This window comes from Stegodyphus dumicola, chromosome 1 (genome assembly GCF_044657685.1).
Source record: "Stegodyphus dumicola isolate Sdum_Otavi_A_Nest chromosome 1, ASM4465768v1".
Classification (NCBI taxonomy): domain Eukaryota; kingdom Metazoa; phylum Arthropoda; class Arachnida; order Araneae; family Eresidae; genus Stegodyphus; species Stegodyphus dumicola.
In genome coordinates, this window is record NC_140768.1 from 123,811,237 (window position 1) to 123,826,774 (window position 15,538).

At 30.7% G+C, this 15,538-nt stretch overlaps 1 protein-coding gene across 2 annotated transcripts in view; it reads right to left on the minus strand.

Moving 5' to 3' along the window:
• Positions 1-15,538, minus strand: part of LOC118192783 (putative RNA-binding protein Luc7-like 2) — a 57,451-nt gene that overhangs the window by 1,750 nt on the left and 40,163 nt on the right. For both annotated transcript variants that reach the window (XM_085819926.1, XM_035363800.2), the window contains exons 6-8: positions 13,991-14,167; positions 9,729-9,877; positions 5,827-6,015 (exon numbers count right to left, since the gene is read on the minus strand). In XM_085819926.1, the coding sequence (XP_085676052.1) occupies positions 5,827-6,015; positions 9,729-9,877; positions 13,991-14,167 (515 nt within the window). The remainder of the gene's footprint in view (positions 1-5,826; positions 6,016-9,728; positions 9,878-13,990; positions 14,168-15,538) is intronic.

Consider the following 15,538-nt stretch of genomic DNA (forward strand, 5'->3'; position numbering starts at 1 on the left):
ATCAAAGACGGAGTACATCAAGATGAAATACTACATTTAGTAAGGAATTATAAGCCAAATAAAATAAAAACATCTGCCCTGAAGATAAGGATAGTGCTAACAGATCAACTTCCAATTGATTGCGCGCGTGTTAAAGGGTAAAGAAAGTTTAGATAAACAAACATTAAAGTTTAGATAAACAAAGGATATGCCTTTATCCATTTTTTGCAGCAATTCCACTTTTTGTTTAATGAACTTTGAAACATACTTTCGCTTTGTAGATCCTTTACATATTAATAAATATATATCAGAAATTCTATTTGACATAATCGAAAGTTCAAGCTCACTTTTATAAAATTGCTCTAACAGTCTGTAAAAAATAATAAGCCGGATCCAATTCGAAGATTAAGGAACAACGCAATCTGCAACATTAACTGAAATAGATAATTAGATCATTTTAGCTTAGCTTATACTGTCCGTTATACATTAAACGCGCACTCGTAAACGTATTTTGTGCACGCGCACAAGCATATTCGCAACCATAAAGGTCTTACGCGCATGCGTTAACATGACGCATGCGCAGAAAGTTTGTAGCTTTGAGGTCCGGTCATTGGTGTCCGAATTAACGACTTTTGACTGTACAACAAATTTGAGAATAAAACCCACTTTATAAAATGTATCAAGCAGCATTAAATATTTTACACATATAGTAGTTGGATATATTTGAAAGAAGACTGGGGACATTTTATTTACGTTTTACTAACAGTCAGCTTTATGTTGAATTTTTCTTTTACGTCTCATTTTGCCACGTACTTACTCAGTCTAGAGGTTTAGTAAATAGCAGGTAGAGTTTATATCAAATGGCATAGGTTAAAATGAGAAATAAAATCATTATCAGCATGATTCGTAGCAGAAGATTGGCTGTTGCCAGTGCTGCTGCTTCCCTAGAGAGATATCTGTTGATCAGAACAAACCTGAAAGCCTGATGTAGGCATGGTTGGCAAGTTTTGAAAGTTAGTTGTGTTCCGTCTGTCTGACGCAGTTAGTGTTGTAGCTTCATGTATAGTTTCTGGGATTGTAAACCAGTTAATATATTTTAAGGTTATAATAAGCCACTTAATGCACCAAAGGTGATAAGTTGTTTTGTATTATTTGAAGTCTCACTAGATGCAAAGAATAAGTGTTACAATAATTTTTACATTTTTGTGCTGTATCTTGTGTCCACAGTATGGATTAATGAAAGGCAATAACTTGCTTTAATATACAGATATAACTTTTAAATGTGAGCAGTTAATTATAAATAATTAAATTAGGTAGTTAAATATCCTTAGTTGTAAAGATTTACATGACCACTAATTAATTTTATTTACTTTTTAAAAAGATTTGTTAAAAAAGCACTATTAAAATCACAATCTAATAACATTTCACAGTTTAAAATACATGTAATTTATGACATTTATTCTTAAATGGTATTATGATAACTAAACATTAAAAGCTATAAAATAAAATATTTATGAGTCTTTTTTATTTGAAGTCTTCCCAGATATCTTGGCTAATTTATATCAATTTTCTTCTCTTTAAACATCTTTTGTAACAATTAGGAATCTGTTTCAATACACAAACCAATGTTCCCACTAATTTCTGCATGCTTTAACTCCTAACTAGCCAGTCTCTCAATGCTGTACTTAACAAGGTTTTAATTGATCTGGTAAAAGTTAAATAAACCAAAATCTCTGAAGCAAATTATTGCTATGTCTGACAGTAACTACAAAGTCGCATAAAGATTTAAATAAACCTCTTATTTAAAAAGAACTTAGAACATACAGGCACGTTCTTATGTGGACAAAATCAACTCCACCTTGTAGTGATGCAATTAAACAAAAATAGTCAAACTAAAAATGTGGATTAGTAGTCATAGACTACACAATTTAAATTTAATGTAAGGTGGTTCAGTAATTTCAATATTGTAGTGACAGCCTCAGTAATTCAGTACCGTAGTAATAAATTCAAATGTTAGCAGTGATAACACAAAGATGAATAATTACAAATTATCACAGCTGGCAGGAACTAAGGCAACATCCAAGTGGAGGGCAGAAACACTCAGTCTTACAATCCAAAACTCTCAGTTTAAAAACTATCTGATTTGCATTATGGTGAGGAAAGGGAGAGGGGAAGTTACAGTAAAGACTAAAATTATAAACAACTGGTTAATTTACATAATAATAATACATTTCTTTGAAGAATAATTTTCTTCCTCTTTATGTATTCAGTTTCTTTCTTCAATGTTTCCTCTTTATTTTAGAATTTTTGGAATTACTTAAAGATTTCTGTTATTCTAAAAAACGAAATGCATTTAGAATGTAAAGAGAGAGCTGCCAATTTTATTTCTTTAGTAATATGAACATTCAGAATAAATATGAAATGATATGTGATTAAGGGTTGGTTTCAGAGCCAATGAGGCAGAATTTTTAGAATTTAGTCACACACCGAGCAACAAAATCTAGAAATGGCAAAACTTTTAGAATTTCGGACAGGAACTGGGAGCAGGAGCAGAATTTAGGAGAGCACTAGGCAGCATAATTTAGAGAAGCACTAGGTGGCAGAATTTGGGATTCACAGAGATTGCATCAAGTGGGAAAATGCCTAGCGCCAGCCTTAGGCCAGAAATCATTCAAAAAAAAAACAAAAAAAAAAAAAAAATCACTGGAAAAAAAGTGTAAAATTAATTTTATAGAGAAAACTGATGCATATTCTGACAATTCTGAAACAATTACATGGGAAAAATTCTTACTATGAAAAAATTAAAAGGAAGAAATTTTTAATTAATTACATAGTTATTTTGCTTTTTCTATGAATTGTTTTGTAAAGTGCTTTATAGCATTTATCACCTTAAGACACAATAACACGCCGAATAAATACTGATTCAGAAGTCTTTTTTTTTTTTTTTTTTTGTTGTTGTTGTTGTTTGACTTCTGAATCAGTATTTATCACCTTGTTTATTTTTCAGATTCAAAATACCGTATAATAAGTCGCCGAAATGGAAAGTAATGTCAATTTATGATATGACAGCTAAAAAATAAAAATATTTTATTTTAATGTTATTTCTTAAATATAATTTCAAACTAATACCATTATTTTAGTTAAATTTATCAATGTTACAATGTTTAAAAAAATCGTCGAAAAATCCCCAGATCTTTGAATTAAAAATTTTCTATACAAATTGATCTTAAAATCGCCAAAATGTCGATAAGTCACTAAATTTCGATTCATTTAATAAAAGAATTCACATCCCCAAAAGCAGAAATTTGTTTAAGAGCTATTCATTAGAAAAAAGTTTATATTTGACTCCTTATTCAGAAACTTCAGTATCCTATGCTTTATATTAGAAATAGGAACAAATTATAACCTATGAACCCATTCGCGCATTCAAAGATTCTTTTTATTAGATTCAAAGATATCTGTCAGTAAATCGGCAAAAATATTCCTCCAAAATGATCATTCACACTCAAAATAGTAGTCGTTAAAAACAAGACAAATTTCAAATGATTAGAATTAAGGACCTTCTGAGTATTTTGGCCAAAATTAAGGACTTTTAAAGGACCAAAAATGAATTCCGAAAAACCTAAGGACTTTTAAGGACTGTACGAACCTACATGAAGGCATGTAGTAAGGAAGAAGAAAAACTTAAAGGTGACCATCAAATGACAAATTGGAATGTTTTGATAATACTAGAAATATAAAACATGATATAAGTCAAATCTTCTGTGCATTGGAATAGGTAGTCTAAAAGAGGTTCTCATAAGCCAGGAGCACAAATTTAATTAATTTAAAGAAAAAAAAAAGTTTAATTATCAATACTACAATAAACCTTTAAACTCCTTAAATCGAATAGCTTACCAGCCAGATGAAATTAACATCTGGGTATAGTACTGCCATATCATGCAACTTTTTTTACAAATTTCTTATTTGACAAAGTTGTGCTACTAATATTTATGGTTATGTGATTTTTTTTAATTTTTTGTTGTTTCATTACTTCTTTGTGCAATATTTTGCTACCTTAAAAATTTTTCTATATTTCATAAAACATATGTATGTTAATATAAAATAAATTTAGAATCAAAACTAATAATTATGAATTAAACAAAAGTTGGCACCCAGCAATTCTGTGATCATAGCCAAAAAGTGTATGTACACTCAGTTTTCAATACTAATTGTCGGTTTTTTCAGTTGTTTGCTTTATTCAATATTTTGGTGATCTCTAAGTAGGATTCCTAGCTGCTGTCTTAAGTAAAGTAAGAATTATGAGTATTGTGAGAAGATGCTGAACAACCTTTTGAAATGCTCGACTTAAAATAACCATGTCTGAGAATTACAGAGGGTGCCTGCACATTTTTAGAATGATTTTACAGGGCCGTTTAAAAAATGTATAAAATAATGAGTATTTTATTAAATCTTCAATCTGACAGCCCCTTTTCTGAAAAATAAGTCTGCCTCACAAAGAAATGCTGTTTAACAGAAAGGAATCATGATAGGAAAAGAAACAACAACAAAACAAAACAAAAACAAAAACAAAAAAAAAAAAGCTTAGAGAGTTTTCAAGAGACCAAAGGCACAACAGACCACATATGACATCAGAAGAGTTTGCAGGAACACGTTGAAAAGATGTAAATGCAATAACTGTATCAGTCTTCATTTCTTCAAGAAAAGCAGTGGTACTTTTAGAAGTCTGGCTTATTGCTTTGTCTTGAAGTTTCACTCTTTGGAAATCACTGGGATAAAGAAATTGAATTTCTAATATCAATTTCTTTATCCCAGTAAATATTGGACATAACACTTTCTCTTGAAAACTTTCTCAAAATTACAAGAAGGAATATATGGTTATAGTTACATATAAGGGCCAGATAACTGTGATGAATTGCAGTTATACAGGGAACGGACCAAAATGTAGCCATGTTTGGTGACTTTTTACGATTTCTCACCAAATTTGGTGACAAAAATTAGTTGCCAAAACTATCGTCAACTCAGCGAGACAGCCATTTACTTCAATATTAAATAGACTTTCTCTTTAATCTTTTTCTGGCAGAGCTTCATTTCTCGAAGCATTTCATGCTACATTACACAAAAGATAATATAATTTTACATACAATTTGACTAAATTTATTTACATATGTACAAAATTCATAACAATATACTGCTGAGTAACCATCAATGTTCCAATTTGCACGTTCTGGAGTCCATACACAAAATATCAGGCTGGTTCGCAGTTCTTCAAAAAAGTGAACAAGAAATATAGGGGTACTTAAAACTTGTACCTCAGGGTAAGAAAACCCTACAAAGGCATTTTAGAGAAGTGAATGTCAAATGTTTTCAACCCAAAATTAAAAAAAACTAATTGCATCCAATTACCACCAAAGTCAGCCAATCCTTCTCCATTAGCACATAGATATTATGACATATAAACGTATTTTAGAAATCAAACAACAAAAATCAGTGTTATATTTGCAAATTTTCCAGGACTGGTTTTGATGGTTCAAATACCGAGCCTGCACAGAAATGCTGATTTTTGTTGTTTGATTTCTAAAATAATCATTGTTTGGCACGTTATTTTAACCTAAAATAGAAACATATATTTTTAAACTGTTGCTTGAAATCTGGAAAGAACAAATCTTCTCACTAACAACATTATAAAGCTATTTCATACATTAAAACACTATCCATATTCATGCACCAATCCTTTTCTGAGACTGCTCAACTACAAATAACATGGCTTCAACTGCATAAGAAATTTAATCAAGAGGAAAAAAACACATACTGGAAAATATTTTTAGAAAACAAGCCAGTTTTTACCTTTTTGATTTTTCTTTGCTATGCCTGTCACCCGATTTTTCTCTGCGATGGCTGCGACTCCTGTCACCGTCTCGAGACCTATGACGTTCTCTGGAGCGGGATCTGCGGCGATGCCTGCTGTGCTTACGGCGTTCCTCTGAATTTGACCGAGTGCGATGGCGGCGGCGTTCCCGGGATGAAGAGCGGGATCTAAAAATTAAAAACAAAAATATCTTAAATAATATCTACAGACTCAAGGGAAAAAGCAAACATAAAAGACACATTTAATTTCAAACACTATGGTACAGGCATGCAGCATTTGTTGCTATATAAAGGAGAACGAAAAGGCTACTGTTTACATCAAGGGTTCCCAGTTCTTCCAAGTCCTAACTTTAAAAATGTGGACTCCCATCTACATATATGTAATATTTGCATCTCCTGTTGCAGATTGTACAGCGACTGCAGATTTTGCTATTTATTGCAAATTTGTTACTTTTGACAAACTTAGGCTACTGAAATTTAGGGCTATACAACTTTGTGAATTTTCTGCTACTTCATCATTCCCTTACGCTACTTTTTGCTGCTTAAAAATTGTTTAACTATATCATAAAATTCAAATAAATTAATACCTATTGGAATTAATTTATACCATATTCTTTAGTGTATAAGCTGCATTTTTTTTTATAAAAAAAAAGAGATGAAAATCAGGGATGCAAGCTTATATACACGAATGATTAGAAACAGGTACACACAAAAATGGCAACACAGCAGCATGTATTTAACGACTCAGTGTAAAATATACTGTTGTTGAGCGAATGTTGCATAGGAATGTACAGGTTAAGTTGTGGTTATGAGCCTGATACCAACACCACTGATAGTGCAGGCAACTACTCTTTTTGAGAACAAAAAGCCAAAATTTAATCCTCTGAGCACTATGACTAGCTTTATGCTGTCATGAATTTTTTATCTTTTGGTATATATTAGCTTATTATAATTTAAGATATTTTTCTTTCTTACTTTTTTTAATAATATAAGTGCCATCTTAATAAATGGAAATTTATGAAAATAGAAACTAAAATAAGTAATTATACAAAAGCTGTTTAAATACGTGTCTTCATGACAGGTCTTAAATTGTGCGCCGCTCAGAGGGTTAATTCATGGGCTCGCATCTACACAATGCAGGGTGTTTTACAAAGTCTAAGAAGTCATTTTGAAAAAAACGGAAACACTTTACTAAAGCATATGAAACACATACAAGGACTGACACAATAATCAAAACATTCTTTCAGATTCCAATATTGGATAGAAGAAGTGTTCTCTTCATCAAGTCAATAACTTACCTTGGTTTTTATTTTTAAGATATTATTTTTATCTTTAAATGTAACAAAATTCAAGGATTTTACATCAGGTAAATAATAACTTTGAGCTAAACAAATCAAAAACTTCTCAGAATTTTCAATTTCAGAAAATGTTCAGGGTTCTTACACACTTGATCTGATTTAGCCGACAATTATTTACAAATCTGAAAACCCAAGCAAACATTCGAATTAATTTATCACAATTTGATATGTTGTTTATATGCCAAAGGGGTGCACCTTTGCCAAATCAATAGTCATCATTTTAATCTTTTTCCTTTCTATGTCTACATCTTTAGGCTAACTACCAATTTTGCAAACCAGCCAACATTCAGGATTTCTCTTTAGCCATGAAGGCCCCTCCCACCACCATGTCCCTAGCAGAATAGCTATGTGACAGTAAAATCAGCAATAGAATATAGCAATCAGCAACTCCTCAAAATAAATTTGAGGTGTTGTCAACTTATACCTGAGGATTTTTCAGCTTATGTCAGCTTTTTTAACTCAGTTTGTCATGAAAACTAACCAATTTTGTAGCTCTTTTGTCCATCAAATGGCTCTAGTAGAATCAGATCAAAGTATTTTTATACGATTCAGTGGACTAAGCACTTTGGTACTAGAATTCGAAAGCCACACAAAATAAAACAACCTCTAGACATTATTAACACTGCCTGTTCTATAAAGTGGAACTTTTATATTAAAAACTTCAGTTACATATTTGTCCACACAGAATAATTTTTCAATTAATTTCATCATTTGGCAGAGGGCAGTTATCGAACATGCATTCAACAAACTCCAAATACATCTCAATAATGTTTATAAATTTCTTGCCCTTCATTACATGGGGGGAAGGGAAAGTAAGAGAATCTCTATCTTGGAGTGCTACAGATAACCTCAAAAAGTCGTTTTCAGTGTCAGCTCTTATACCAATTGGATATATTCTAAAATGATCAAGAATATAGGATATCATTTCTATGCAATTAACTCCTTTTAAAGACCATTTGAGAGCTAGAAGTGTCAAAAACCAGAAGCATTTTTGAAGTTTTACTATCTAATTTAATCGCTGGCCCATGAGCAAATAGTGACATTCTTTATTCAATTTAATTTCCAGTAATTGTTCAATGACACTCATTTTTTCCCATTCCTGGAAAATCTTTTCACAATCACTTTAATTTAATAATTAATTATTAACTTTAAGTGATTATGAAAAATTATAAATAAGTTAAAATGCAATTAATAAGTTAAAATGTGGAAAGTTCGCCACATTTTAACTAACATTATTAAACGCTTTTCAGGCCTCTTTTAAATTATTTCCTTATATTCAAATAAATGCGTAGAATTTCATTGGCAATTCTAGTTCATATCTCCATCTAATTTTTGCTGGCTAATTTCACTCAATTTTATAATTTCGATTTAATAAAACTTAATAAGAAAAAACTTGCTAAAAACCATTATGGGGGAAAGAACATTTTCCTTAAGAGCTAAAAATTAAAAACCCAGAGAACAGCTATGATGTTTTCGTTTACTTACTTATTTTTAAATTCCTATTATACAAAGGATTTAAATTTGGCAGTAGCTATAAGAAAGAAATAATTTTCTAATAGAAATAATAGAAATAATCTTAATAATTTTATTATTAAAGAAATAATTCTTTAATAATAAAATTAAATTACAGTGAAACCTTAGATCACAAATAAAGTTGCCAAACAAAAAAAAATCTTGGATGACGAACAGTCATGAGATATGAACAAGTACTCCAAAATATAGTTAATTCAATGCAGGACATGTCTTGGAGTTTGGTTTATTTGAACATGACAAATTACCTGAAGGCTATCTGCCTAAGAGGAGGGATACCTTTGTAGAGGATTTCGTAAGGGAAACGATACACATTACAAGTGGAAATATATTTCAAAGGTGATGGAAGGAAGGATATTTTTAATTATTTTGTATAAAATTTGTGATTCATTGAACATTATCACTCTAATTAAGCAGTAGTAAGCCACAGTATAAACATTTGCAATGACAATAACAGGTCTTGCTTTAGGAATATTTTAAAAGATTAACAGAAACATATCACACTGAAAATATTTTTAATAAGAAAAGGTCACAGAAATTCTGAAGTAAACAAAAGCTGCATTAAAAGAAAAGGAACAGCTGTGACATTTTTATGAAATAGGATTTCCTTTTCAAATTGTAACCATCTGCACTTTTGGCTTCTTCACTTTTTCTACTTTCCTGTGCACAGATGTGATAAAATTAGAGTTTTTAAATTTTTTATGTTAAATATTGTGCGTCACATTTAATAAATTCCACTGGTTTTGCATTATGAACTTATATTCAAAGTAATCTCTTCTATGCAATCATCCAGGAAAAATTTAATTCATTTTACATTAATTATAATAGGAGGAAAATTTTGTTGGTTCACGAACATTTTGAATGATAAACCACCTCCAGAATCAGTAAAATTTTGGTTCACGAATAATTTCATTGTGCATTTTATTCAAAAATTCAAGGGAAAATGCTATACTTTTTTAAACATTAATTCACAAGAAAAATTTTAAAAACTACCTGTGACGCCTAGATCGGCCTCTGCTTCGGCTCCTTTCGCGACTGTCAGCCCATGACTTGCCCCAGTCTCGTCCTCGTTCCTCTCGCTCTCGTAGGTAATCACGGTCACGATCCAGTCTTCCTTTCTGCCGTTTCTCATTCACCACCGCCTTAACATATAAAATTGCATGTTTTAAATGGAAAGCTTCAAAACAATTTTAGCAAAAGAAGAGAAGCAAAAAACAAATGCTCTTGACCCTTTTTAATTTAGCAGTATTTATTATTTTGTTCAATTCAATTCAAATAGGTTTATGCTTCTAAAGTAAAAATCTAGGAAAACATATGAACAAATTTCAAAGTAAATTCCATTCTTAAACTAATATTAGGGATGACTGCAATTCTATTTCAAAAACCTGAAAACTATCAAGAAATAAAGATATACAATTTCAAATAGTTCAGGATAATAAGGTTAAACATATGCATATACACATATTTTTAAACAAGCAAAAAAAATGTAATATTTCAAAATTTATTAAAAATTACTTTTCACGAGATCAGGTTTAATTTTGAGGAACTGCTGTAGTGATAGTTTTCTTTGTTAACATATAAAAAAAGTTCAGTGTGATCAGCAATACATTTTGATATTTTCGATTTTCACTTAAGTACCAGATTAGAACTTGAAGTCACTTAAGTTTATATGCTAACAAGTATTAGATATGGAAAATTGCTAGAAAGAGAATGGTTTCTGGAATGTAAGCAGTTTGGTAAGTTGCTCGATTATTCACCAATTGTCTCTAAAATCTTTACCAATTGGGTCTTCAGAGGGACTTTCTGACTCAAAACCTTCACTTGTATTTTTTCACAAAAAATATAAATAATATTTCAGTCAGTGACCAATTTTCAAGGATATTCAGTATTCTATCATAATGTCACTAATGTAACTAACTTTTTTGGAATGACTGCACTTGTATTTTTCTTTGCTAGCAGCAACTTAAAGTTCATTATGATCAGCAAGACATTCTGATGGTGGCTTTTCACTTAAACCTTTAGTTATTAGAATTAGAACTTGGAAGTATGCATGACAAACTGCTAAAAAGAACAGAATGATTTATGGAATGTACAGACGTTTGGACAGCTGTCTAGTTATTCAATCTAGTTATCCAAAGATTAGGGTCTAGATCCTACAGAGGCTTCAGAGGAATTTTCTAACCCAAAATTTTTGTGTAATGAAAATAAAAAATATTTCATTGTCTCCATAACATATATCCAGACTGCAATCATCCTTGTATTATGTTAAACTATTTAATGCATAAATTGAATATCCAAAGATATAGTTATAAAAACAGTTTATTACAGTCTATTATTTTTAGCTTTCCAAGAGATAAACCATTTTTCTTATAGAATCAGATTATAGCTATGCTTACAAGGTGCTTTGAACAGGGCTGTAATGGTTTGATGATGTGGTTCTTGCTCATGCTAGCTTAATTTTTTCAAAGTTATTAGAAAATTTTAGCGTTGAAAAGTAAAAATAGTGCAGCCTGAATTAAAATCCTGATTTAGCAGCTAGAATATCCCATAATACTCAGTGTTGCAATCTAAGCATTTTGCAACTCTCTTTTTTCTTATATTTTACAATCTATATATTTTTAATGTTGTCGATATTTTCCGTCAAAGCCTATAGCATGAGAATGAATATATTTTTTTATTTTTTCATCTACTTACTTTTTCACAGAATTTAAAATAGCATGTAGCTTATGAGATCTGTGTTTTTATTTAATTTTACAGATACTGGTTTCAAATACAGTTGGCAACACTGGTACTTACACTGACCACATCGTCGTTATGACATGTTCAGCTCAAATTGAGAGTTGGCATTTGCACTTATTTTATACTATAAAATTAATTTAATCTCCAAAATTCCAAAAAGGAAACTGTGTGTTTATTAATAAATTTTAAAAAATATGTTTTTGAAAAAAAATTTGTTTCCACACTGACTTAGTGAAATATTAACTGTGCTCTTCAGAATTTTTAGTAGCTCATCATAGGTGTTCGGACATTATAAATCACTTGAAATGCGCAAAGCCGATTGCCGAATTAGCCATATCGTAAAACATTTCATTGCCCAATCTTGGCCAAATAATAAAATACATTTTTAGGGACCCAGGCAAATCGACATCTGTTGAAATAATAATCTCAATAATTATCGTATGATCTCCAAACCATATCATGAATATTCTATGGCCTGGAGACAGAGGCAAAATGGTTGAATCTACCATAAAAGGTTTACTATGCTGCAAAATTAAGTGAACTAAGCCACAGTGAATTTTTCAATACCACTTAAGCAGATACTTGTTTCAATTACAGTTGGCAACACTGGTACTTACACTGACCACATCGTTGTTATGACAAGGAACTTTTGGACTGAAATACTGAAAAATTCAGTGATTTTAAAAATTAAAATTTATTTTTAAAAATTTATATTTTTAAATGATACTTTTACAAGATCTTCCCCCCCCCCCATTTGCTAGTGCTTTAACACTTTTTCTTTAAATAGACTTCTCTGTCACTACACCTCTTTCTTCTTGGGGGGGGGGAATACGTCAGAAAAATGAAGAATATGTAAAAGATTAAATTAACAGCATAAATTAATTTTCCTTCTCTATTCTAAAAATAGTAACCCCTCTCTGTACTGCGTCATTTCCAATCAGAATGCTTTGAGAACCAAAACTAAGTCTGACTTCAGATTTCATCCTGAACATTACACACTTGCTTTCCACGCTTTGGCCTATCTACACTGCTGTCTGTCTGCTCTGCTTTCTTGCTACAAAATTATCAAAAATGTAATACGCACATTTAATGTGCCGACTTGTGTGCAGCCGAAACATGTTGCCAAAAATAAAACTGAAGATTTAATCTGTCTTCGCCTTTCCTGCTCTTGAAATTATTACATATATATGTGGCAAGACTAACTATAAATTAATTAGCATTTGATCAACTTTATATAACATTTATTTTAAGCTTCCAATATTTGAATATAAAACATTATTTCACATTATAAAATAATAATTTGCAATGGATGGATAAAATTACTACATTTTATGAATTATAATCTTGATGAATTATAAACTACGTGCATAAATAATGAATATATTTTATGTTTATCCATGACTACTCTGGAAACTCACCCAATTTCCTCCTCTGATTTTTAAATGATAAAATTATTTTTAAAAAAATGGAAATGCCCGAGAAAATAAAGCATTTCTCTCTCTTTCCCCCATTTTTATATATTTTTTTCTTTTGCTATTAGTCAATTACTCTCTGTAATCCACTCTCTTTATAAATTTACCATTACCTATAGATTTGGGGAAAAAAAGACAACTTGGCACTAAATTTTTTTAGCAATATGGTTTTGGCTGATCTTTCAGAGCAAAAAATGGAAACAGAATTCAGAGAAAAGAAATTTTGATTAATGGTCACAAAATTCAGAATACTATATACCCCCTTTTCTAATTAATTTTGTCACGCGAAAAACAAAGGAGAAAAAGCATATGAGTAATTTTAATTTCCAAAGAATGTGGTTACTGTGATAACATGCAAATGAAAAATATTCGTGGTAACTATTCACAGAATTATTTCTTTAAAAGAAACCTACTTTCCAACAAGAATACATAGAATACATAGAACCTTTCATTAACTAGTGGTAAGTAATATCTGACAGTAACTGAACCAGGTTTGGCTCTGTTACCTTATAAATTTCCCAATGCTACTTCGCATGAATGAGTCTCAACCACAGTTTCCAAGAGAGACACTGGAGGAACTATGACGAAGGGAGGTGAACAAAAGACTCGAATTTTGAAAGATCAAACAGATAAGCAGTGGATAAGGTTACAACGAGCTGAGATGTAAATAACAGATGTAAAGGGAACTTGCATGTTTGAAAAGTCTGTTAAATGTGAGAATGTCCATCACAACTGGGTAGCTTAATGAAGAATCTGCACAAAGTATATTTGAAAATGAAATGCTAATACAAAAGTGCAAACACAAATTCAATACTATAAATAAAAATAAAAATAATCAAAGGAGTATATACAATATACCACATAACCTACCCCTCAGATGGAAATACTAATTACAGTAAAGAAAGGAAAAATAATGCAAGATTTAAAATTTTCAGAACCTAGCACTAAACAGCTAGGGAGAAAATACACAAGGAAATACAGTACTTATTTTTTAAAAACAAAAACTGCTTGCTTCAATACACTTGAAGCACAGAAAAATCTTACTTTGAGTTCTTCCAGTTTTTCTCTGATCGTGATGAATCCCAAGTGAAGTTTTCCACCGAAATGGTCTGCCAATCTTCTGTCATTGTCATGGATGCCCAAATATGCTGAACAGACTTCGCAAACCCTCAGCTTTTGTTGCTGGTAACTCGAAGCGGGCATAGAATTGCGATACTCTTGCTGTAGAAAGGAAAGAATTTTAACAGTTAAAGACTCCTACAATTTTTCAGAAGGAATAGATGATATCATCTATATCACAGGTTCTCAACAAGTAGGGGATTCGGTCAGTATTTTATTTCCTGTTAACTATTTAGTTTTAGCTTATGAATATAAAAATTTACTTTTATCTAAGTTTTGGTATTTATCAACATTTTCTATACTCCTTCTTGCTTAGTTTATAAAAGACATTAAAATATAATCAAAAGTTAGTTTCAGAAAGAAGAAGGGGGAGGAAATGAACATCTAGCATTGGTGAGTTAAGAATCAGTGCTCTACATGCAATACGCAATCTACTTTATATTTCATTGATGGTCTCACTGAAATGGTATTTTTAAATGTGGAACGACAAATAATTAAGAATACATACATGAAAATGATTCCATTAATTAATTTCATAATGCACTAAATATAAAAAGTAAATAATCTGAGAATATATATAATAATAATATTGAGAATATATATAATAGTAAATAATCTGAGAATATATCTAAATATAAAAAGTAAATAATCTGGTGTCTGCTAATTTAAACTAAATTAACCTGGGCAGGCGGCGAGGCTGCCCCTTTGCTTATTGCCCCACGGGGTTTCCCCCTTCTACTAAAAAGGTTAAAAACTAACTACTAAAAAGGTTAAAGTTTCCAACAGCTGACTTAGCGAGTTTTTTCAAAGATTGCTAAGCAGTTGATATATATAACTCGGCAAACACTGTCGTCATTTTAAAAGAAAACAATTTAAAACAAAATTTAAAATACAAAAATGATGATTAAAAGTACAATTTATATTTAATACAAAAATACAAATTAAAAGTAAAAAAAAAAGATGCGTAACATATTTTACTACTGTTTTCCCATGTATGCAGCGATTGCACAAATTTGGCTTGCACGCTTTCAACACTGTACATTATATTCTATGCATTATTGTTTTCTCCCCATGTACACAACAATCTGTTTTCACTTAAAACAACATGAGAGAATTGCACAACCTCTAGATTGCACATATCAAACATTGCATAGACTATACAATTCTTATTATCAAAAAATAAAGTTTCTGAAATAAATGAAAAAGTACAAGTATTAAGGTAAAATCATTATCTAACACTGAAATCACCAAATCTGGCATGTCCCTTATTCTTCCCTTTAGCCAATTTAAATACAAACAGTTTCAAAAAATAAAATGGCCAATAGTTTTCCTAATTAAATGTGTGATAAAATGATGACAAAAAGAAATGATGAAAAAATAAAAGCAGTAGATTGCATGCAACATAATAACCAAAATTACTGAGAAATTATCTTGCAATTTAAACTGCTGCAACTGCTATAAAATGCAGAAAAT